The 24,910-nt window shown below is 45.0% G+C and overlaps 1 protein-coding gene across 3 annotated transcripts in view; it reads right to left on the reverse strand.

The window, feature by feature from the left end:
• PITPNB (phosphatidylinositol transfer protein beta) overlaps positions 1 to 24,910 on the reverse strand; it is a 61,309-nt gene that overhangs the window by 26,485 nt on the left and 9,914 nt on the right. The window contains exons 4-7 of one of the 3 annotated variants that reach the window (XM_086348525.1): positions 17,591 to 17,682; positions 16,957 to 16,964; positions 16,366 to 16,440; positions 14,401 to 14,484 (exon numbers count right to left, since the gene is read on the reverse strand). In XM_086348525.1, coding sequence (XP_086204651.1) covers positions 14,401 to 14,484; positions 16,366 to 16,440; positions 16,957 to 16,964; positions 17,591 to 17,682 — 259 coding nt within the window. Of the gene's footprint in view, positions 1 to 14,400; positions 14,485 to 16,365; positions 16,741 to 16,956; positions 16,965 to 17,539; positions 17,541 to 17,586; positions 17,683 to 24,910 lie in introns of those variants that run through there. The other 2 variants (XM_086348524.1, XM_086348523.1) reach the window with 2 other exon arrangements.

Genomic DNA, 24,910 nt, shown 5'->3' on the forward strand with positions numbered 1-24,910 from the left:
CCAATACACCAATAAGTCAGTCTTATTAAAGATGATTGTTAAATATTATATATTTTAAAATTAAACTGCACATGCCTAAAATGTAAACAGTAAGTTTAGGAAAGTTTTATTTAATATGTGCTGTGCCTAGTCACTCAGTCGTGTCTGACTCTTTGTGACCCCATGGACTGTAGCCTGCCAGGCTCCTCTGTCCGTGGGGATTTCCCAGGCAAGAATACTGGAGTGGGTGGCCATGTCCTCCTCCAGGGGATCTTCCCAACCCAGGGATCGAACACAGGTCTCCTGCATTGCAGGCAGATTCTTTACCAGCTGAGCCACCAGGGAAGCCCAAGAATACTGGAGTGGATAGCCTTTCCCTTCTCCAGGAGATCTTCCCAACCCAGGAATCAAACCAGGTCTCCTTGCATTGCAGGCAGATTCTTTACCAGCTGAGTTACCAAGGAAGCTTCCCTGATGGCTCAGATGGTAAAGAATTCCTGTTTTTAACATAAAATGCATTTTCTTAAATGACAGTAGATCGTAGAACATACTACGTTAAATTCCTTAAAGTGGGAATATCCTCTTGAGAACCTACAGGGCGAGCCCTCTCCAGTACAACGTTCATTCTGGTCCATGACCTGGGCTTCAGGCACAGCTGCTCCTAAGTCCCAGGAGCCCGCTGATTACATTAGCACCAAATTAATATGGCTTCCCTGATTCCTCAGCAAGTGAAGAATCTGCCTACAATGCAGGAGACACAGGACAGACAGGTTCAGTCCCTGGGTTGGGAAGATCCCCGGAGGAGGAATTGGCAACCCCCTCTAGTATTTTTGCCTAGAAATCCCACGAACTGAAGAGCCTGGCTGGCTACTGTCCAAAGGGTCTCAGAGAGTCAGACACGACTGAGCGACTAAGCTCAGTTGCTTAATTATAAAATTAAATACAATATTTAATTATAATAGATAATTATTAATTATAAATATATAATTTAAATTATACATTTTAACTTTAAAATATATAATATTTAACAATCATAATTGCAGGAAAAATTTTAACTTTTGGTTTTTTTCAAACAATAATACAAAATCTGATAAGCAGGATCATTCCTGCTATTGTTTTTGGAAACCTTATTTTTGTTCTGGGCACACACCTCCTCCTAGTTAATCCTCCTCACAACCTTGGGACAAGTACTACCATCGCAACTGGGGATGAGAAAGTGAAGGTCCTGCCCAACCAAGTTCACGGCAGCTGAGCAGGGCTAGGACGCAGAGAGATGCTGCCCTGTGGACAGCCAGGCTCAGAAAACTTCACTGCAGAAATGCAATATACTTTACACTCATCACCTGATAAGACACAAACACTTCACTCCCAGATCAATCTAGAGAACCTCTCCTTGAGGGCTTCCACTGCTATGGGCCTTCATTAGGAATACACTTTAGAAACTGGACTCGGAGCTGTTTATGCTGATTTCTTTAAAAATATCTGTCATTAGCTGCTCAAAAAAAAAAACCCCACAAAAAAAGTTTTCTCTTACCAGACCATTTCTCTCCACCCAGGAAAACTTCATACCTGACCACCTCCATCACCCTCTCTGATTTTTTTTTTAAAACTCTGAAACCGTGCAAGAAATTAGAAGTAAACACTAATAACAGGTTCTAGTGGGAAAAGTATCTTCTACCACATAAGCTGGTACACGCAGAGTTTTCAGGGGAAATTTTTATATTCTTGCCAAGATTTAAGCAAGCAGGAGATAAGCAATGTGTTCTTTTCCCACAAGAGGGCACTGCCATCCAACTATGCCTTCAAATACACAGGACATTCTCTAAATCCACCCCTGGATGCAAACCTAAGTGTTCCAGAGTACTTGACCATGTAAGGCAGCAGAAGAAAGTGGGGAACATTTCACATTTCTTTCTAATAAGAACCATGCTTACATTTATTTATATCTTCTCTGAGAAAGGGTGGGAAAAAACAAAATACCTCCAAAAGTCACTACAAAAAGGATCCTGACAATGGCTTGCTTCACAGCATAGCAAAGGGAGATGAGACAGGCCATCGGCAAGCGAAGTTTCTTAAGCAAAAGCAAAACCACTCTTGCCTCAAAACCTGTAACCTGAGCCGTTCTGTTGTCTTCTCTTCTGGAGCTCAGGAGGGCACTACTCCAAGTCAGGAACTGAGTCACAGTTCTCACCTCTTCATTATGCACACACTTCAATAAAGAGGATAAGTAGCACCCTTTTGAGAAAGAAATGAGTATCTGGGTTCATTCTAGTGGCAGAAGGAAGAGGTTCTCAACTAGGCTGAGTGTGTGCTCACACCAAGGAGACCCGAAGCACTTGGCAACCGCAGGCTTCTCGCACTTGCTGGAAGCTGGCCACAGACTTCTAATAAACAAAAGCTCTTTTCAGGGCTAAAGAACAGGATAGCCACAGCTCTGAGAGGCAGACTGTCCTTCTTAGGAAGTGAGAAGCAGCAGCTGGGACACAAGGAACATCTAAGATGCAGGTGTTTCCAGAAAGCTGTGAGCAAGAACGAACTGGAGCGACAATCAGCCCTGACCATTGAGGATTATCGTCTACCAAGGGTTATTTCTGAAGTCTACTAGGTTGACCCCCAAAGTGTCATTTTTGCAGCTCAAAAGCTGACAAATGTTAACAATTTCATATGGTCCGATCAAATATTTAACTTTTTCCAGTCGGACTTCATCATGTTTCTAATTTTAAAGAGGAAAAAAATGTAATCTTGTAAAGATTATTTAGAAAGCATGTTTTCTGATTCTTACATTTCTTTAAAATTATGAAGTTTTTTTCGAAGGCACTGCAATAAAGCACATATTGCCAAGACTATCTACTCAAATGTGTAACATCTGGGCACTGTCTCACACAACGTCTGATCAAAAGAAAAGATATGCCTGAATCCTTCCTAGAGCACAAGAAACAAACACTGCTTAAGTGTGACCAAAATTTACAAGCCTAAATAAATTATACCAAGTTTCATCAGCTTTCCATGGCTGACATTTAGGAAAAAGCATGTTTGAAAAGAGCAGTAACTTTAAAACAATACATACTCAAGGTTTAAAACAATTACAAAGTGCCAGACTGTTCAATACTCAAATAATGGAATGGTGCTCAAAGTGAAAAACAGCTGCTGCTGCTGCTAAGTCGCTTCAGTCGTGTCGGACTCTGTGAGACCCCAGAGACGGCAGCCCAACAGACGCCTCAGTCCCTGGGATTCTCCAGGCGAGAACACTGGAGTGGGTTGCCATTTCCTTCTCCAATGCATGAAAATGAAAAGTGAAAGTGAAGTCGCTTAGTCGCGTCCGACTCTTAGCGACCCCATGGACTGCAGCCCACCAGGCTCCTCCGTCCATGGGATTTTCCAGACAAGAGTACTGGAGTGGGTTGCCATTGCCTTCTCCAGAAAAACAGCTGCTGCTGCTGCTAAGTCACTTCAGTCGTTTCCGACTCTGTGTGACCCCATAGACAGCAGCCCACCAGGCTCTCCCGTCCCTGGGATTCTCCAGGCAAGAACACTGGCGTGGGTTGCCATTTCCTTCTCCAATGCATGAAAGTGAAAAGTGAAAGTGAAGTCGCTCAGTCACGTCCAACCCTCAGCGACCCGGTGGACTGCAGCCTTCCAGGCTCCTCCGTCCATGGGATTTTCCAGGCAAGAGTACTGGAGTGGAGTGCCATTGCCTTCTCCGAGAAAAACAGCTCAATGGGTGGAAAAGGCAAGTCTCATATGCTGGTTTCCAAAGGCAACCGAGACTTCAGATAATCAGATACAGAGGAGCACACTTCTGCTGTCAACTGAAACAGGATGCTGCTCTGCCTACCAAAACATATCACCAAACATACAGATCATAACCAGGGAACAGTCAGTGCTGGAAAGAATAAGCGAAAAGCACAAACTTCAGAAGCCAATTTATCTTCCTGGAGATCGCCATCATCATGGGACTTCCTACAAGTGGCTTGGATGACCCCACCAATCCCATTACTGTCTGTGGATATGCAATTAAATGATGGGGGCTCTTCACTTAGTGGCTCAAATAGTAAAGAATTCTGCCTGCAATGGAGGAGATCTGGGTTCAATTCCTGGGTTGGGAAGACCCTCGGAGAAGGGAATGGCAACCTACTTCAGCATTTTTGCCTGGAGAATTCCATGGACAGAGGAGCCTGGAAGGCTACAGTTCGCGGGGTCACAGAGAGTCAGACACAACTAAGCGACTAACACTTTCAAGTCTTCATTTATCTCCCATCTCGTCAGCCTACGAACCCGGACTTTGCCGGCATCCTGGAGTCCAGCACGGGTCTCTATCAGATGTGAGAAAAAAAGCTCTTTGGTGGAGGGCACTACACATCACCAGATTACATGATCAGAACAAACAAACTCCAAGTCACTCAAACACTTTAACACGTTTACTGACTAAGAATCTTGCACGCTCTTCAGACAGACACAATTCTTACTTTATCTGGAAAAATATTTACCATGCCAATAGAGAGCAAATAGCAAGTTCCAATAAATGTTTGCTAAGTGAATATGAAAACATATGAGTGGTGTTCTCTATCTTAAGTACCCACATCAAAAGACATCCCAGGCTCTCTAATCCTTTTACTCTACTGTATGCATGCCAATTTCCAAACATGGCAGAGTTTAGGGGTTATGGATGGAGGCAAAAAAGGCCACCGATGCAAACTGCTATTACGATGGGGCGGGGGGCAGGGGGAGAACAGGGGACGCGCAGGAGGATGGACAAAAGAGCAGGCACTTGCTTGTTTTACATCAGTTAAGAATGCTCTTCATCAACATCATGCAAAGGAAGAAACAACATACAGAGAGATGTTCTAGAAACAGTAAGTCAGCAGCACTGCTCTTGGGTCCTGGCTGCCCTTCATCAGTAACGGCAAGTCACAGCACTGCGCTCGGCTCAAACTCCTTAACAGTGCAACTCATGGCTGGTGTGCATGTTCTCATCCATGGCCTCCAACTGAGGTTCCCTGGGCTTCCAAAATCCTAGAAGAGACCCCCTGCCCTGTTCACCATGAACAGGGCACTAAAGCACTTCTCAAGAGTGAGCAGAGATCACCTGAGAGCAGGACAGAGTCCAGGGCCCCGGAGGTGCCGACCTGGCCATATGGCAGTTATACTCATGGGCAGGAAAGGAGGAGAAGCTGGGAGTGACAAACCGGGCAAAGGGGGTTAAAAAGGTCGGAAGAAGGAAGAGATAAGAATGAAACCTGAGCCTCATCTCACAAGCACAAGCGTACTGGGTCACCCACAGGGAAAGGGCCCCTCGAGCTCTCCGAGAAGTCTCCGCCAAGGACTCGATCAATCAGACCACACTGAGCACATCACATCCTGTTTGTGACCCAGAATCAATACAGCATGTGAGTTTCCAACCTGTCTCCTCCTTTTAGGAATACCATCTTCAGACAACCAGCACCAAGCTTACAAAACTGGGCAACTCTTGGTTTTGAAATGCCTCATTTAGGAAAAATCTTTCACTTTTAATCAATACACCCTAAGATGTTGACACGAGGGTGAAAAATCATTCTCTTTAAACTTGCTGCATTTTCATTTGGAATGGAGCTATAGTTTTAAACTACATCTACCGAACAACTTAATGCTTTGAGACTATCAATATTTGCTTATTATTGACACCTGTGAGCCTTAAAAATCTGAACATTTTTTCTATGAAAAAAGAATTGGAAATGCTAAAAATCAAGCCCCACACATGTACTTCAGAGGAAGCACAGACTATAGAGGAAGGCTGATACAATCCTTTCTGGTTACACACAAATATCTAAAAATGTGGTTCCAATTTTTTTTCTTTTTTTAAACCGTGCTCATTTTCTTTCAAATTACTTCCAAAAATGAAGGTCTCTCTGATGTTAATCGTGTGTACACTTCAGCTCACACTTTAAAGAGTCTCCCTCTCCTGGGAAGTGACTTTTGTATACAAATCATGGGAAGCTACTTAGACAAAGTGCTGGAGATGATTAAAAGGGGCCAGATTCAAATTTATACCTTAAAAAAAAAAAAAGCAGAAGCAGATGTCAACTGACTCATTTGTGTATATTTTGGAAATGAGTTGAAGATATGCATGTGCATTTCATCAGGACATTTAAAGAATTCTCAACTTTTTACTGTGGTTATGTATCAAGAACAACTTTAGAAATTAAAAATACTTTGAAGCTTATATTCCACTGGAATATATGCTGGACACCTTGACTCCTTCTTACAATCTGATCTAACTGAAACACTTTTTAATCTGACAGAAAGGTGTCTGCTCACGTAGAAAGGAGTGTTTTAGAACTGAAGGTACATCATATACACATCATGGTCTAGGATTAGTGAAGAATAAACTGAAGCAGCATTTGCTCACTTAATACTCATATTAACGATAAAAACTTCATTTCCTCCAAACTGTTGCTCACCCCACCCCCTAATTTTAATACCGCACAGGGGAAAAAATCTGCACCTTCCCACCAAACCTTTATTGAAAAGCTCTTGACATAGGCAATGAGCACCTTGCTGGGTCCTAGAAACACAGAGATGATCAGTCTAGTCCAGGCCCACAAGGGGAACCCGGTTGACTGAGGAAGGCTTTTCAGGAGTGACTTCCGGGTTATATCTGAAATGGGGGAGGGATGGGAGGCTGAGGGGACACAGGAGGTGAGTGGGGGCGGGGTGTGTGCTTGGAGCCTGCTGGAATCACGAGCAGAAGGCGCCTTCCTTCTTAAAGAATGTAACATCCTAGTATTGCACTCTAATGCCTCTTTTCACTAAAACAAGAAATCTGATAACCGGGCGGGGATGTTTACACTGGAATCGCAGACTGTTCAGCTCTTTCATTAGGCAGAGATGCATCTTCTAGAAAATTACAGAAAATACTGGCCACAGTAAGAGTCCTATGCAGACTTCCCATTAAGTCATCGAGGGAAAAAACCAAGTAACCCATCAATTTAAATGTATGTATGATTCCTGTAGCAAACTGCTCGGTGACTGCATCACACTGGCAGAAGTTCACAGAGTCATTCTGACAGTGTCATCCTTCGATTACATAAAGACGTCAAAGCCCCCAACCTGAGCGTTCAGTGACACTGCGGATCTAATCACACCCCTTCTGTGCACGGTGAAATATGGTACATTAGCGTGACCCAAACCCAGAGAGCGTACAATGAGAACTGTCTGACACCAGCAAACCAGCACTGACAGATACTCAAAGACGTCAACAGATGCTGTGAACTAAAATGGTGTTGAGGGCTGTGTTTGGGTTAAATCCACCTGCAGTGACAGAAAATGCCCACCAGGTGGAGTAAAAAGATTCAAGCTTCACTCCCAACTTCTGGTTTCTTAACTTCCACCCAATTCATATTCATCCTGATTTGGGAGACTTGGCTGCTGCCGCTACTGCTGCTAAGTCGCTTCAGCCGTGTCTGACTCTGAGACCCCACAGACGGCAGCCCACCAGGCTCCCCCGTCCCTGGGATTCTCCAGGCAAGGAGAGACTTGGCTAAACCCCCTCAAAATTACTAACCAACTGTTTCTGTTTCTTTTAAAGCAAGTAATATTCGGCGAAGGCGATGGCACCCCACTCCAGTACTCTTGCCTGGAAAACCCCATAGATGGAGGAGCCTGGTGGGCTGCAGTCCATGGGGTCGCTGAGGGTCGGACATGGCTAAGTGACTTCACTTTCACTTTTCAGTTTCATGCATTGGAGAAGGAAATGGCAACCCACTCCAGTGTTCTTGCATAGAGATTCCCAGTGACAGCGGAGCCTGGTGGGTTGCCGTCTATGGGGTCACACAGAGTCGGACATGACTGAAGCGACTTAGCAGCAGCAGCAGCAACATGCAGGACAGAAATTCAACCATTTAAAGGTGTTTTAAGAAAAATTAGCTCGTTCAAGAAAAACTAGGGTTCATTAAACACAAAATGAAAACCAAGGAATTAAGTTGGACTGAGACTAAAGTGAAGTCATTCAGTTGTGTCTGACTCTTGCAACCCTGTGGACTATACAGTCCATGCAATTCTCCAGGCCAGAATACTGGAGTGGGATCGAATCCAGGTCTCCCACACTGCAGGTGGATTCTTTACCTGATGAGCCACCAGGGAAGCCCAAGAATACTGGAGTGGGTAGCCTATCCCTTCTCCAGCGCGTCTTCCCAACACAGGAATCGAACCGGGGTCTCCTGCGTTGCAGGTGGATTCTTTACCAGCTGAGCTACCAGGGAAGCCCTCCAGGAGTTCAGGTACCAGCCTGAGCTTGGAGGGATCTCCACACCTGCAGGTCTCCCTGCTGGAAATCCACCTTGGCCCATTCTCAGTTACCAAGCTCCCAACTCCAGCGTCAGTTTATCCTTAAAGAACAAGTTTTAGGTACTAACAAGTGATCGCTGGTGTGGCAGTCACATCCTAAGATGACCCCTCTCCCCGCACTGAGTCATGATCTTGAGTAATCACCTCCCCTGAGAACAGGTGGAGCCCATGACTTGCTTCCAGCCAAGCGACTAAGGCAAAGGTGATGGGCTGTCATCCCTTGATGAGGTTACATCACACAACCCTTCCCTCCGTTTGTGGTGATCTGTCGTGTAGGAACAGAAAACCCCACGCTGAGTGAAAAGAGGTCGCCCCCCTACGCCGTCCACACCTCTGCAGACTTGGCCCCGTCTACCCTGTCCCCCGCATCTAATCTAGCTACCCACGTTTGCTGAAGAATCACCATGACCACCATCTTATATGTCTTTCTCAACTGTCTATACGTAAGCAAGCAAATGCATGCACATAGATATTATCCTGTTCCCTCCCCATTATCCTGGAAAGGAGTCCCTATCAGTACAAACAGGCTCACTCCCTTCTGGAAACTGCACTGAACTCCATCAAACGGGTGAACCACATTCACATTAGTTCCCCACCTATGGAGAAACATTTGAGACTTCAGATCGTTTCCTTATAAAAATCTTACATTTATGTATTTGGTACTTCACACTGAAGCAACAGATTTTATTTTCTAGGGCTCCAAATTCACTGCAGGCAATGACTGCAGCCAAGAAATTAAAAGACACTTGCTCATGGAGAGGAAAGCTATGACAAACCTAGACAGTGTATTAAAAAGCAGAGACATCACTTTGCCAACAAAATGTTCATCTAGTCAAAGCTATGGTTTTCCCAGTAATCATGCGTGGATATGAGAACTGGATCATAAAGAAGGCTGAGCGCCGAAGAATTGATGCTTTCAAACTGTGGTGTTGGAGAAGACTCTTGAGAGCCCCTCGGATTGCAGGGAGATCAAATTGCTCAGTTCTATAGGAGATCAACCCTGAATATTCATTGGAAGGACTGCTGCTGAAGCTAAAGCTCCAATATTTTGACCACCTGATGTCAAGAGCTGACTCACTGGAAAAGACCCTGATGACGCGAAAGACTGAGAGCAGGAGCAGAAGCGGGTGACAGAGGATGAGATGATTAGACAGCATCACTGACTAAATGGACAAGAATCTGAGCAAACTCTAGGACAGAAGAGGACAGAGGAGCCTGGCGTGCTGTGTGCAGTCCACGGGGTTACAAAGAGCTGGACACGATTCAGCAACTGAACAACACTGCTTCAGACTGAGTAGGACCAATTCCGAGAAGTGGAATTTTGCTGGGGCTAAGAGGACATACATCTGCAATCTTGCTACAGAGGCTGTGCGACTCACAAGCCCACAGGGACATACGGAGTGCGCAATGGGTCGCCCCAGCCACCCAGGTGCGAGCAATTAGTTTCTTCATTGCACTCAAGCTCATTAAGCTCATCTGACAAGTATTCACAAGCAGCCACTTGGTGAAGAGCAGATAGGTTCCTGAACACAGAACAAGACACAGCAATGAGACAAACAAGAGCTGAAACTCAGAAGAGGGGAAGACTGATGCGAAGAAAGGTGAAATCCCCCAAAGCAGACTCTGCAGGACACACAGGCTATTGCCCGAGAGGAAGGACCCCAGACTCCACCATGCGTCAACCACTTCACTGTGCTGGGTCTGTCTCACCCGTAGTGTGAGCCTCGAGGGCACTGGAGCAACCTCGAGGAGCTACTGGGGGCGTGCCAGCCACACCGACTGAGCCCCGCGACAGGGGCTGACTGCTATTACAACACTGCCCTTTCAGAAATGCAAATGCGTCCTTAAAGCCTCCTTTGACACCGTGGGCTCTAATTTCCAAGGAACATGAAAGTGCAGAATCAAATGAACAAATAAATTCAACAGAAAACCCAAACTGGGTCTGGCAAGAGGGAAGGATGGCTAGGTGGTCTAGGTGTTTGCAACAGAAGCTAATCTGATGCAAACATTAACTGCTGCTGCTGCTGCTGCTAAGTCGCTTCAGTCGTGTCCGACTCTGTTCGACCCCAGAGACGGCAGCCCACCAGGATCCTCCGTGCCTGGGATTCTCCAGGCAAGAACACTGGAGTGGGTTGCCATTTCCTTCTCCAATGCATGAAATCGAAAAGTGAAAGTGAAGTCGCTCAGTCGTGTCCGACTCTTAGCGACCCCATGGACTAACATTAACTAGAGGAGGCCAAAGAGATCAGGTGGAACCTTAAGGGAGAGTGTAGGGCAGCCGTCCGTGCCAGCAGAGGGCACACGAGAGGCTCTCAGAAGGCAGAGCCCAAGCCCCTCGACGACGCCAGTCTCATCCACCTCGGCCTTCACACACGCCAAAACTGTCAAGGGCACCCGAACCTCCCACCACACAGCATTCCTTCCCCTCTCCCCTTTATAGCAGAAAATACGCATGTTGAGACTCTTCTCTTTTTTAAAAAATGTCCAAAGGTCTGAGAATCCCTCCATGATATCATCTGCACTTATAGTTTCCATGACTTGAGAAAACACACAGACAAACGCTTCTATGACACACAGTTCACAGCAGCGCTGTTTACAATTGCCAGAGGGTGAGAACAACCCTAATGTCCACGAAGAGAAGAACGCACAAACCAAACGTGGCATTCACATCCTGGACTGGTCTGCACCCGTGAAAAGGAGCGACGGGTGACACGCCCTACGTGGTGGACGCATCCTGGAAACATCACACCGAGGTAAAAGTAGCCAGACACAGAAGGCCAGACATTGCAGCGGCTCCACCCATACAAAACATCCACAACAGACAAGGCCACAGGGCAGAAGACACTCAGTGGCACAGAGGCTGGGGGGAGGGAGCAGTGTGGGCAGACGGGGACGGTGTCCTTCTGGGGAGGTGAGCATGTGCTACAGCTAGATGGCGGTGATGGCCATACAACACTGTGAATGCACTTCACACCACTGCACGTTTAAAAGGGGCTAATATGTATATTATCACAATAAAGAAAAAGGTACTGTAAAATCAGTAAACTTTACAACAGGCTATTATTTTACTGGGCTTATGGAGAGGGGAATGGCAACCCACTCCAGTATTTCTGTCTGGAGAACTCCATGGACAGAGGACCCAGGTGGGCTATAACAGTCCATGGGGTAGTAAAGAGTTGGACATGACTGAGCGACATCACTTTCACTTCCTGATATCTCAGCGGTAAAGAATCCACCTGCAACGAAGGAGATACAGCTTCAATCCCTGGGTCAGGAAGATCCCCTGGAGAGGGAATGGCAACCCACTCCAGTATTCTTGCCTGGGAAGAGGAGGAGCCTGGAGGGCTCCAGTCCACGGGATCACAAAGAGTCTGACATGACTGAGCAACTAAACAACAATAGTAATTATCCAACTAATCTTTAAAGGGTAACTTGGAAAACGGGAGCTAAGAATGATGAAACAGAAAGCTGCACATACTTATGTGAAAAACCGCACATACATACTTATTCACCCCCCAAACCACGCTCGTACACAGGTTCTCAGAACTCTGCTAAGAATAATGACCATGACAGCAAAGATTTATTCCACTAGGCACTGCTCTAAGTGTTCACGCTTAATCCTGTGAGGTAATTAGCCCCATTTTACACGAGATAAAACAGGCACAGAGAGGCTAAGTAACTAAGGAGCTGGCAGGCAGCAACCGCAGAATCTGAAGCCAATCTAGCTTCTGATCGCACATCCTCAGCGCCACTGCCCTGGACTCACAATGGAGACCCCCCTCAACCGGCCCGCCCAGCCTCTCCCTGTCCATCCACCCACACGTCCTTCCAAGAGCCTAACCTGCCGCGCCTCTGCACGGCGGGGACTTCCACCTGGAGCCGCTGGGGTGGGCTCTCGCCTGCAAACGCTGACTGGGGGCCCACCGTGGCCTGAGGACAGGAACGAAAAACCCCTCCGGTGGCTCCACAGAGGTGCCTGCGTTCTGCGGGAGAACAACGTGCAATGCACACCTCTGAGCCACAAGGCTGGACCACTTCATGTGGCCAGCATACCTTTGTCAGCACCCACAGTAGGGTCTGAACGCCTTCCCAGGAGCACCCAACCCCGTGGGCTGCACGCACTGCTGCTCCGGGCATCTGAGCTCTCCCGACCGAGCCATCAACTCACCCAAACCCAGTCATCTTCCACCCTGTCACCACCCTCCCACAAACACGAGCTCGTGGCTAGAAGAGATACCAAGAACAATAAAGGGCCAGACATCTGAAAGTGGTTTTTAAAAGAGAACATACATTTATTTCTAAGGATAAAAAACAGCCTGATATAACTTCAGAGATGAAAAGTATTTCTGAAACTAAAATAACTTCAAATGACAGCACAACCAAAACCTCAGAATTTCTGCGACAAGGGACCCTTATCAGCGCTCACAGCTCTCATCAGGGAGGGGCCACAGAACAGGGCCTGGCTGAGCAGAGGGTCGCTGCAGGTGCTCCCCACCCCGGTGATCTCTGAGAAGAGGTCTAACCTTTGTTCTTGAAAGCTTACCTTTCAATTTCAATGGCAAAACCAGACATTTATTAGTTTTTTTTTCGGTTCATCTTACACCACTGCTTAAGTCCGGGGAATAAGCGCCGAAACTGAGATGGAAAGGGACCCTAACTGAACACGTCGCGCTGACACGACAAACCGAGAGGTGCCGCCCTCACCGCCAAGTCTCAGCAGGCAGAGAGGGCGGCCGGCTAGTTCAGCACGTAAAAAGGCCACAGCTGTGCCCCACATACTGTAAGAATGGAGTTAACATTTACTGGGGTAAAGCAATAACAAGGGTCTTAACTGGTGGGGGGGGGGGTGGGGCTGGTGAGGAATAAAGTGTCCTTTGCAAGTGAAAACTATGTTTTTTTTAAAAATTAAGTCAAAAGTCTAGAGTACATGTACCTACATCCACGAAGCCTCAAAAGTGAAAGCTGCACACCTGTTAAACTGGGACATTCTACCATCCACTGTTTTCCACAAATGACAACTTTAGCCACGAGTTACTGAAAGAGGAGAGTGAGAAGGCTGGCTTAAAGCCCAACACTCAAAAACTAAGATCATGGCACCCGGTCCCATCACGTCACGGCAGATAGATGGGGAAACAATGGAGACAGTGACAGACTTTACTTTCTTGGGCTCCAAAACCACTGCAGATGGGGACTGTAGCCATGAAATTAAAAAATGTTTGCTCCTTGGAAGAAACGCTATGACCAACCTAGACAGCACATGAAAAAGCAGAGACATTTCTTTGCTGACAAAGGTCTGTCTAGTCAAAGCTGTGGTATTTCCAGCAGTCACGTATGGATGTGAGAGTTGGAGAATAAAGAAAGCTGAGTGCCAAAGAACTGATGTTTCTGAACTGTGCTGCTGGAGAAGACTAGTCCCCTGGAGTGCAAGGAGGTCAAAGCAATCAATCCTAAAGGAAATCAACCCTGAATACTGGAGGGACTGATACGAAAGCTGAAGCTGCAATACTTTGGCGACCTGATATGAAGAACTGACTCCTTCGAAAAGACAGTGATGCTGGGAAAGATTAAAGGCAGGAAGAGAAGGGGACAACAGAGGATAAGATGGTTGGATGGCATCTCTGACTGGATGGACATGAGTGTGAGCAAGCTCTAGGGAAGCCTGGCGTGCTGCAGTCCATGGGGTCGTAGAGTCACACAAGACTGAGAGACTGAACTGATACTCAAAGTTTAAGTTAAAATTCTGCTCTCTTAATTAGACTTCAAATGTATAAGGGACCCATGGTATCTAAAGAAACTAAAGAGAACTCTTGTAAAATAATGTTTTGGTTTTTTTTCTCTCAATGAAAGCAAACCCCTATGTACCCGGGTATACTGAGACTTCTTAAAGCGATCACCTGTGCAAAGGTGACATCCACACGAGAAACAACCCCCAACTCCTGCTCTCACCTCTTGTGCTGCTCTGACCTCTTTCTGGACCCACAGCTGAGCTCCAAACTTACTTCAGAGTAGAAACGTAGGTTATACAAGACTCAAATAAAAGAACTTTCAGAGGTAAGAGGTAACAGGTGAAAATGTTACCAAGCTGTACGTAGTACTTACTGCTGGTTCGACTTGACTTCGATCTGCAATATCTATGTGGACAATTTCAACCGTTTTCCACGTGTTGGGATCTAGACCGTGTACCTATAAATAACAGAAAGGAAACAAGGCCAGCTTAAGACTCTTCTCGTTAGGCAAAACTAGTACGCTTCCATATATAATCTTTATCTTGAGTCTCAGAGTACATCAAGAGCCATACTAAAAACAACCCAAGCTGCTATTTCATTAAATCAACTGTCTGAAGGCTGGAGGGAGGGAAGAGAATGCTGCCAAATTCACAGAAATCGGTCATCATTATTTTCTGGTAACTCTTAGAGATGACAAATACAAAAACTAAACCTCACCTATGTTTAACCCAACTGATAAATGACAAAGTCCTTGAAACCTCTAAGTCCTAGACGAACAGAAGGTGACATTGTAATTAGATTCTAAGAAGCTGCACTGTAAGTTCTAAAACCTCTGCTGAATTTGATTCACCCTAAAGGTATTCCAGAGAAAGCAATGGCACCCCACTCCAGTACTCTTGCCTGGAAAATCCCATAGACGGAGGAGCCTGGTAGGCTGCAGTCCATGGGGTCGCGAAGAGTTGGACACGACTGAGCAACTTCACTTTTACTTTTCACTTTCATGCACTGGAGAAGGAAATGGCAACCCACTCCAGTATTCTTGCCTGGAGAATCCCAGGGACGGGGAAGCCTGGTGGGCTGCCGTCTATGGGGTCGCACAGAGTCGGACACGACTGGAGCGACTTAGCAGCAGCAGCAAAGGTACTCCACTTCAGTAGGATGTCAATATCTCTATTCCTCATGTCATCCAGTCATTTACTTCTGAAATTCCATCAATGAACCCATAAAGAACTGTTTAAAAATTGCCAAAGACAGGCCCATTTGAATGCTAAAGATGGCAAATTAAATCATATAGACTCATGCATACCAAAATACCTCATTCAGACTCTAAATTTTAGTTACTGTGAAAAAAAAAAATACAAGTCAAGTGAGTGATCATCTTGAAGAAAAACTCAAGTTAAATACTCTGAAGTTATAGTTCAAAAGTTCCTTTGATTGGCACCAGTAACAGAAAAGCAGAGGAAAAACATACTCTACCACCATTACCCATAAACTTACTTTCCCGTAACAGAATATCAAAAGGTTGCAACGGTCGTTCTCAAACTGGAATGCCCACCAGAAAAAAGACTGTAGGGCCCCGCCCCCACAGACTCTGATTCAGCGCACTCGGGAGTGAGGCGTCAGCATCGGTACTCCCAACAAGTTCCTAGATGCCACTCACTGCTTGTTGGTCCAGGGACCACAGGCCTTGGAACCTCTGGGCCAGGGCATCAACCCATAGCAGACACAGACGCCCTCCCAAGCTCCCTGCTAAACCTCACAGAAAGTTAGACACTATACCAAGTCGTAACCAACTTTCTGGTAATTCACTTGAGGGATAAAAGTGCACCGATTTGTAAAAGTCAGGAGCTTTTCAACATTTTTGTAAATTATTCAAAGTAACTTCTTCCTTCCTGCCTTTTGGGCATTTCTCTGAAATCAACCAATAATTCAGGCCAAATGGAATGGAGGTGAAAATTAAAGCAATCAATTTTGCTATGCACAGGAGCTCTGGCAAATAGAGATGAGAAAAACAATTTTAAAAAAAATTAACAGCTGAAACTGGCTTAAGGATTATCTGTGAGTTTTGTTTACCTACCCTCTCCCAATCCCAGATAAAGAGAGTTGCTGACAAAAACAGCGGCCTCACCAAGTCCACTCACACACCAAGGCAAGGAACTGACAGGGAAGGCCCACTGGTTTCTGGCGGCAAGCCTGCCTCACCGCAGCAGTCTGACACACGCCAGCGTGGCCGGGCGCGCATCTAAGGCCGTAGGCGGCACGCTGGCGGAGACACAATGACTACGGTCTCCCCATTTCGGAGGCTTTCTACACTGAAAGCCCAGAGTCAAAGACTTACATTTTCTAACGTTCCCAAGTCTGGTTTGTGCCACGTTTCAATTTTAATGAAGAAATCATCTTTCATATATTCGTTCTGCAGAAAACACAACAGCAAAATGACAGTGACCTTTGGCCGGTTCTCGGGCTTGTGTCTGCAGGCGCGATCCCCAGGCACGAGCGTCCACGCTCTGACTCTACAAGAAGACTGGTCCTCAGGTGACAAAGAATCGTTAGCTGCCAACTTTTACAGACTTGTCAGGCCAACCAACTGCTTGCTGCATGCATTTAAATAACGTACACAACCCTGCTTGACATGTAGCGCACAGGGCTAACGCTGCAGAAGCTGTGAGGTGTGCTGAGCGGATGTGACGTTCAAAGCGAGTAGCAGAAGCAAAATAAAGTCAAGAGGGAGATGTCGCGGTAAGGCTGCAAAGAGCCCCTTAATAGTGGAGTATGTGGTGGAGTGTGAGTTGGTGCCCGGAGAACAGAGGAGGGCCATGCAGCGGTGGGCAGTTTTAGGAAAATAAAGCAACAGATAGTTGAAAGCAATTACTACATAGGGCGAAGTTTAAAGGTGAAGTCTACGTGATACAGAAACAGTTTTACTCACCGTTACAACTGAGGCATACCGGAACAGGTCGGCAACAAAGGAGGAAAAATTTTCAGAATATTAATTGGAGCCAAAATAGTTTGCCACAATATTTAATGTCACAAAGATTAAACTACCTGCCGACACAGAACATTTGGTTTAGATCTGCAAAACACAATCTCTAAACAAATGACAATATGGGCTATGTTAAGACTGTGGAGTTGCAATCTAATCATTTTAAGTAATTTTAAAACAATGGTAAAAGGAATAACGTCACAAGAGCAAAACACCATTTACAAGGCTGACGGAACAAACAACAGTAAACAGTTCCACCACGTGGCAATGGAAGCAAGATACTGTTGAAACTACATCAAACGACGCTCGTGCGTGAGGGTAACCTGTAAGATTTCTGTATTCCTTTTATCTGCTGCCCTTGGAGCCTGCTTGGTCAACAAGGATCTCAGGGAGCCTGTCATCTGGGAAGGAACTATGTCCCTCACCAAGGCTTGGGGGAGGGACCCCGTGGCTGCTTTCCTGCCACAGCTCTCGCAGACCCCCCCAACAGAAGGCCCCACCCGGAGTCACCCTTCTCTAAGGGGGGGACCCTGGGCGTGCGGGGCAGAGGGGCGAGACGGTTTCTGGGAACCAGACTTACTTGTTCTGCAGTAGGGATATGCGTTCCAGGCTTTCTCGTGAAACACCAAGGAGCCCTCGGGAGCAATCATCCTCACGAACGCAGGGACTTTGCTGGGAGGAGAGAAACACTGGATATATTCTCAACAACACCACTGCTTCTTGGTTGGCTCCCATCAGACTGCTTCAAAGGGCACTCAAGTATAACATTAACGTGGAGACAACAGAATGATTGTGTTTAACCATACAGAAGATTGTGTTTTGAAACAGAAGCCGTCTTTCTTACAGCTTTTGACCTACTCCCGTAATACAAGATCTAAGAGTTACCTGAAACTGTTCAACCTGTGTGTGACACGGAAGTCATCGCTGGCAATCAGACCACACCACACTGTTTCTTAACACAGTAAAGAGTCTCCAGAATAAGGTAATGACTCGGAATAAAAGCCTTTTAATACATTTTACAGAATAAACTTAAAGAAAAATGATAATATGAAGGGTCCGTGTACAGAGGAAGACAGGCAAACATACCTAAGTATAAAATTGTGTGGACCTGGAAAATGTCATCAACTGCTGCCTCAAGTCTGGTCAGATCAGACAGGTTAACTATGTAACCAACACATGATGAGCTCGTGCGAATTCATGAGATTATCAGGAAAGATGCCAACAGGTAAGTGGGCAAAGACAACCACAGACACACCACTAACAGAACACACAACTGGAAAATTAGTTTTAACAAACATGGAAATTAGTTTTATCAGCCTTCACAGTAGTGCCAATGAAATGACCATTTTCCTGACTGGTGCCTATGGTACAGAAACTTTTCCGTGCGCAGGCTTTCCACAGATCGGATTCAAATCCCAACATTGCCCTGAAGCAGCTGTGTGACCTGGAGCATATTGTATCAGGGGCTCTCTGAACTCCCTCCTGTGCTGAATGGAGTCCGTATCACCCACTCTGCAAAGTCACTGAGAGAATCCCATCAGACAGGATCTGTAATGTGTTAAGCACCAGGCACACTGCCATGAGAGCTGACTAAACGGCAACTGTTGTTGCTGTGGTTTAGTCGCTCAGTTGTGTCCGACTCTTTGCGACCCTGTGGACTGGAGCCCTCCAGGTTCCTCTGTCCACAGATTTCCCAGGCAAGAATACTGGAGTTGGGTTGCAATTTCCTCTTCCAGGGGATCTTCCTGACCCAGGGATGGAACCCATGTCTCCTGTGTCTCCTGCCTTGGCAAGCGGATTCTTTATACCACTGAGCTAGCTGGGTGCTTTTGAATTATAAGCTGACACGTAGCTAGGTGCTTTCACATGCCTTTCTTCACTTTAATCCCCCGATAACACTATGAGTTAACCATTAATTCATTATTTCATATAACCAGCATTTAAACAGCTAAATAACAATGTCAAAATGATATCCTCCAACTTGAAGCCCAATGTATATTCTTTCCATCAGCGCTGCTTTCTGAAAACTTAAGCACAACTTAATTTCCTAAACTAAGAGAAAGAACAATAGCCCACAGTAAGACTGAGCAGTTGATCAGAAATACTCCTATGCTGAATTTCAGAAGCTAAGCAAAGAAGGTGGAATGGACCCCACACCAGCCAGAGTGCTGTGTAACTACGAAGAGCAGTCCGGACAGTCCCTTCCCGGCCTCGGCAGCACACAAGAATGGTGCCGCTTAGGAGTTCCCTGGCTGTCCAGCGGTTGGACGTGGCACTTTCAAGCCAGGGCCTAGGCTTGATCCCTGGTCAGGGAACTAAGATCCAACAAGCGACATGGCATGGCCAAATAAAAAGAATGCTATGGTTTGAAACTCCTACTATTGTGGCAAATTAAATCTTTAAATCATTGGAAAAGCTGAAGTATTACTATCATGTATGCAGTATGCCCAAGATTACAAGGGCATAAACTTAAAAGATATTAATAAAGGAGGGCTAATTCTCTGAGCACGTGCTACTTTTGAAATCTTGGGAAATTCACACAAAGGGGTATAACTTCAGGGAAATGAAGACAGGATACATCAAAGTAACATCACATTAAAAGTCAAAGAAGATCTAAGCACTCCAAACCATTTCTTGCATTGGTAAAAAACTGGAACCTAGAATCCTTTAAATGTTAAAGAGGTCTAATCAGGGTATAATGTAATCCATGTGGGGAATTTTTTAAAAATACAAGCTACAAGATTACTTGTTATCTGCGGGTATGACAAACAGATTATCAATGGTTCACCTGGTCAACTTAGAAAAAGGCAGGAGAAAAATAGCTGTGTACCAGAAGTATATTCTTAATTATTCTATTTCCATAGTGCCCAATATTCTAAAAACCTTAATATTCATCAAGTTACAAAATCTACTGACACAAGAAAATTGGCAATCAGTTACTGAAGGTCAGCATAAGACCAATCTCTAAAAAAATGTTAGTATTTCTTCATCGTGCTTCCAAATGCCTATTACTTTAATTCTAGGATGCTTTTTCTACCACGTGTATTTCAACTCATTTTATGTTTGACATAGCTTCATGCAAGGATGGGTACAATAAAGGACAGAAACAATAAGGATCTAACAGAAGCAGAAGAGATTAAAAAGAGGTAGCAAGAAAACACAGAAGAACTATACCAGAAAGGTCTTAATGACCAGATAACCACAGTGGTGTGGTCACTCACCTAGAGCCAGACATCCTAGAGTGTGAAGTCAAGTGGGCCTTAGGAAGCATTACTACAAAGAAAGCCAGTGGAGGTGATGGAATTCCAGCTGAGCTCTTTCAACTCCTAAAAGATGATGCTGTTAAAGTGCTGCACTCAATATGTCACCAAATTTGGAAAACTTGGCAATGGCCATCGGACTGGAAAAGGTCAGTTTTCATTCCAATCTCAAAGAAGGGCAATGCTAAAGAATGCTCAAACTAGTGTAGAAGTGCACTCATTTCAAGTGCTAGCAAGGTAATGCTCAAAATCCTTCAACAGTATGTGAAACCAAGAACTTCCAGATATTCAAGCTGGATTTAGAAAAGGCAGAGGAACCAAAGATCAAATTGCCAACATTCGTTGGATCATAGAGAAGCAAGGGAATTCCAGAAAAACATCTACTTCTGCTTCACTCACTACACTAAAGCTTGAATGTATGGATCACAACAACTGTGGAAAATTCATCAAGAGATGGGAATACCAGACCACCTTACCTGCCTCCTGAGAAACCTGTATATGGGTGAAGAACCAACAGTCAGTACCAGACATGGAACAAGAGACTGGTTCAAACTGGGAAAGGAGTACGTCAAGGATATGTATTGTCACCTTGCTTATTTAACTTATATACAGAGTACATCACATGAAATGCCAGGCTGGATGAATCCCAAGCTGGAATCAAGATTGCTAGGAGAAATATCCAGAGAAGACAATGGCACCCCACTCCAGTACTCTTGCCTGGAAAATCCCATGGGTGGAGGAGCCTGGTGGGCTGTAGTCCATGGGGTCGCTAAGACACGACTGAGCAACTTCACTTTCACTTTTCACTTTCATGCATTGGAGAAGGAAATGGCAACCCACTCCAGTGTTCTTGCCTGGAGAATCCCAGGGACGGGGGAGCCTGGTGGGCTGCCGTCTATGGGGTCGCACAGAGTCGGACACGACTGAAGTGATTTAGCAGCAGCAGCAGCAGGAGAAATATCAACAACCTCAGATATGCAGATGACACCACTTTAATGGCAGAAAGTGAAGAGGGAACTAAAAGAGCCTCTTGATGAGTGTGAAAGTGGACAGTGAAAAAGCTGGCTCGGAACTCAACATTCAAAAAACTGAGACCATGGCATCTGGTCCCATCACTTCATGGCAAATAGACGGGGGAAAAGTGGAAACAGTGGCAGATTTTATTTTCTCAGATTCCAAAAATCACCGCAGTCGGTGACTACATCCATGAAATTAAAGACTCTTGCTCCTTGGAAGGAGAGCTATCACAAACCTAGAATGCATATGAAAAAGCAGAGACATGACTTTGCAGACAAAGATCTGTATAGTCAAGGCTATGGTTTTTCCAGTAGTCATGTGCAGGTGTGAGAGCTGGACTATAAAGAAAGCTGAGCACCAAAGAACTGATGCTTTTCAACTGTGGTGTTGGAGAAGACTCTTGAGAGTCCCTTGGATTGCAAGGAGATCCAATCAGTCCATCCTAAAGGAAATCAGTCCTGAACATTCATTGCAAGGACTGTTGCTGAAGCTGAAGCTCCAATACTTTGGCCACCTGATGTGGAGAGCTGACTCAGTGGAAAAGACCCTGATGCTGGGAAAGACTGAAGGCAAAAGAAGAGGGCACCAGAGGATGAGATCATTAGATAAAATCACTGACTCAAAAGACATGAATATGATGAGCAAACTCCAGGAGACAGTGAAGGACAGGGGAGCCTGGCATGCTGCAGTCTACAGGGTAGCAAAGACTTGGACACAATTTGGCAACTGAACAACTATAACAAAAAAATGAGCAAACCTTTGAACTAGTTTTGTTTCAAGTTTACTGGCTTTTCATGTTTAATATGAGAACATGAACTGACTACATTTAGGGGAAATGCACAAATAAAATAAAATTTCAATTCTATTTCAAAGGAGAATAATTTTCATCAAGGGCAACTTCAATATATTTCTAACAAGACAAGTCAAAGGTGCCATTTATACACAAGAGAAAAGTATATACCTCGTTCTCCCCCTCAGTGTCACTTAGGAAGTCACTTCAGCAATTTGCAGGAAACTCTGTTTTGGAAGCTTAGTCTCAGAAAACGGACAAATAGTAGCCAAATTAACAAAACAGAGCTAGACCTTCAAAACCAAACTAAAAAGGACATTCATCCTCTTGTTACTCCAAACTAGCCCCAAAACATCCTCTCACAATAAACCAGTATTTGCGACCATGCTTACCTCAAGGTAACACACCTCGATCAGAGTTTAAGCGTCAGCCACAGAATCATGCCCAGCTGCACAGGCGTTCTTTGCCAGTGCACAGCTGTCCCCCACCCCATCTCTGAATACAAAATAAGAACATTTAATTCCAAGTTAAAATTCAACTGAAGTGTTTTATCAATTGTGTTATCAATATCAAATCTACCCTCAACGTAGTAAAGGCTGTGAACCTGTGTACTGTACAGTAAGACACCCTGGTCAGAGTGGGAGAAGAGAACAGAGGGCTTACGTGATTTATAATAATACATAAGAAGTGACCACAGGGCACACGTAGCTTCTCCTGATGCAGGGCCAAGTTTAAAAGAAAAAAATCCTGTTCCTGAGATAAATAATACCTTGGCAAATCATTTCAAATGGCACTTTCCCCAATGGAAAATTTACGTCTTCTTGAGTAAGTAATCTTTCACTTTAAAATCAACTAAAATACACCTTACGTACAATAAACACCTCGTACCTTGATCCACTCAAGTATTTACTGACTGTCCACTGTGCCAGGGACCATGTAAATAACGGTGTACAAACAGGGACAATTCCTACCCAGAGCTCACCTTCCGAAGGGGGAAGTGGAAAATAGGTCAGCAGACAACAAAAGGCAAAGAGGAGTAGCGTTCCTGAAGTGCCACGAGCTTAAGGAACATGGCAATGGGCGAATGAGCATGTGAGGCAAAGGAACTCAGCAGAGGCGAGGGAGGCTCAGTGAACTACAGCAGCGACCTGAGCGCCAGCACCATCCAGAGACAGCGACCACAGAACGGGCAGAGGGATCTGCGGAGCCAGGCGAAGGCCTCCAGTAAGGAGAAGGCTGGCCACGAAAGAACAGAGGAACACAAGCCTAGCATGGTGAGGTGGGCAGGGAGCAGACAGACCACACAAAGCCTGCCTCAAAGGCCTGTATCGGACTTTCTGGTTTATTTTAGATGCCCCAGAGAATTTACTGGTGATAATAAAGGGAGGTTTTTTTTTTATGTATTGGTAAAATTCAGTGAATGAGTAAACGTCAAGTGCTAGAAAAGTAAAACTGAGTAAACATTAAGTAAATTCAGTATTATGAATACTATATAGGTTATACCATGAAGAATGCTAAATTTTCTCAAAAGGCACACTTTTAGATATACTTAAGGTGAAAACAACAGAATGGGAAAAACTAGAGATCACTTCAAGAAAATTAGAGATACCAAGGGAACATTTCATGCAAAGATGGGAACAATAAAGGACAGAAATGGTATGGACCTAACAGAAGCAGAAGATATTAAGAAGAGGTGGCAAGAATACACAGAAGAACTGTACAAAAAAGATCTTCACGGCCAAGATAATCATGATGGTGTGATCACTCACCTAGAGCCAGATATCCTGGAGTGTGAAGTCAAGTGGGCCTTAGAAAGCATCACTACGAACAAAGCTAGTGGAGGACACAGAATTCCAGTTGAGCTACTTCAAATCCTAAAAGATGATGCTGTAAAAGTGCTGCACTCAATATGCCAGCAAATTTGGAAAACTCAGCGGTGGCCACAGGACTGGAAAACGTCAGTTTTCATTCTGATCCCAAAGAAAGGTTATGGCAAAGAATGCTCAAACTACCGCACAATTGTACTCATCTCACAGGCTAGTAAAGTAATGCTCAAGATTCTCCAAGCCAGGCTTCAGCAATATGTGAACTGTAAACTTCCAGATGTTCAAGCTGGTTTTAGAAAAGGCAGAGGAACAAGAGATCAAATTGCCAACATCCGCTGGATCATTGAAAAAGCAAGAGAGTTTCAGAAGAACATTTATTTCTGCTTTATTGACTATGCCAAAGCCTTTGACTGTGTGGATCACAATAAACTGTGGAAAATTCTGAAAGAGATGGAAATACCAGACCACCTGACCTGCCTCTTGAGAAATCTATATGCAGGTCAGGAAGCAACAGTTAGAAGTGGACATGGAACAACAGACTGGTTTCAAATAGGAAAAGGAGTATGTCAAGGCTGTATATTGTCACCCTGCTTATTTAACTTACATCCTCAGAGTACATCGTGAGAAACGCTGGGCTGGAAGAAACACAAGCTGGAATCAAGACTGCCGGGAGAAATATCGATAACCTCAGATACGCAGATGACACTACCCTTACGGCAGAAAGTGAAGAGGAACTAAAAAGCCTCTTGATGAAAGTGAAAAAGGAGAGTGGAAAAGTTGGCTTAAAGCTCAACATTCAGAAAACTAAGGTCATGGCATCTGGGCCCATCACGTCATGGCAAATTGATGGGGAAACAGTGGAAACAGTGGCAGACTTTATTTTGGGGGGCTACAAAATCACTGCAGATGGTGACTGCAGCCATGAAATTAAAGACGCTTACTCCTTGGAAGGAAAGTTATGACCAACCTAGACAGCATATTCAAAAGCAGAGACATTACTTTGCCAA

The sequence above is a fragment of the Bos grunniens genome, chromosome 17, assembly GCF_055505025.1.
Source record: "Bos grunniens cultivar Pamir isolate PY7600 chromosome 17, Bosgru_T2T1.0, whole genome shotgun sequence".
In the NCBI taxonomy this organism is placed as follows: domain Eukaryota; kingdom Metazoa; phylum Chordata; class Mammalia; order Artiodactyla; family Bovidae; genus Bos; species Bos grunniens.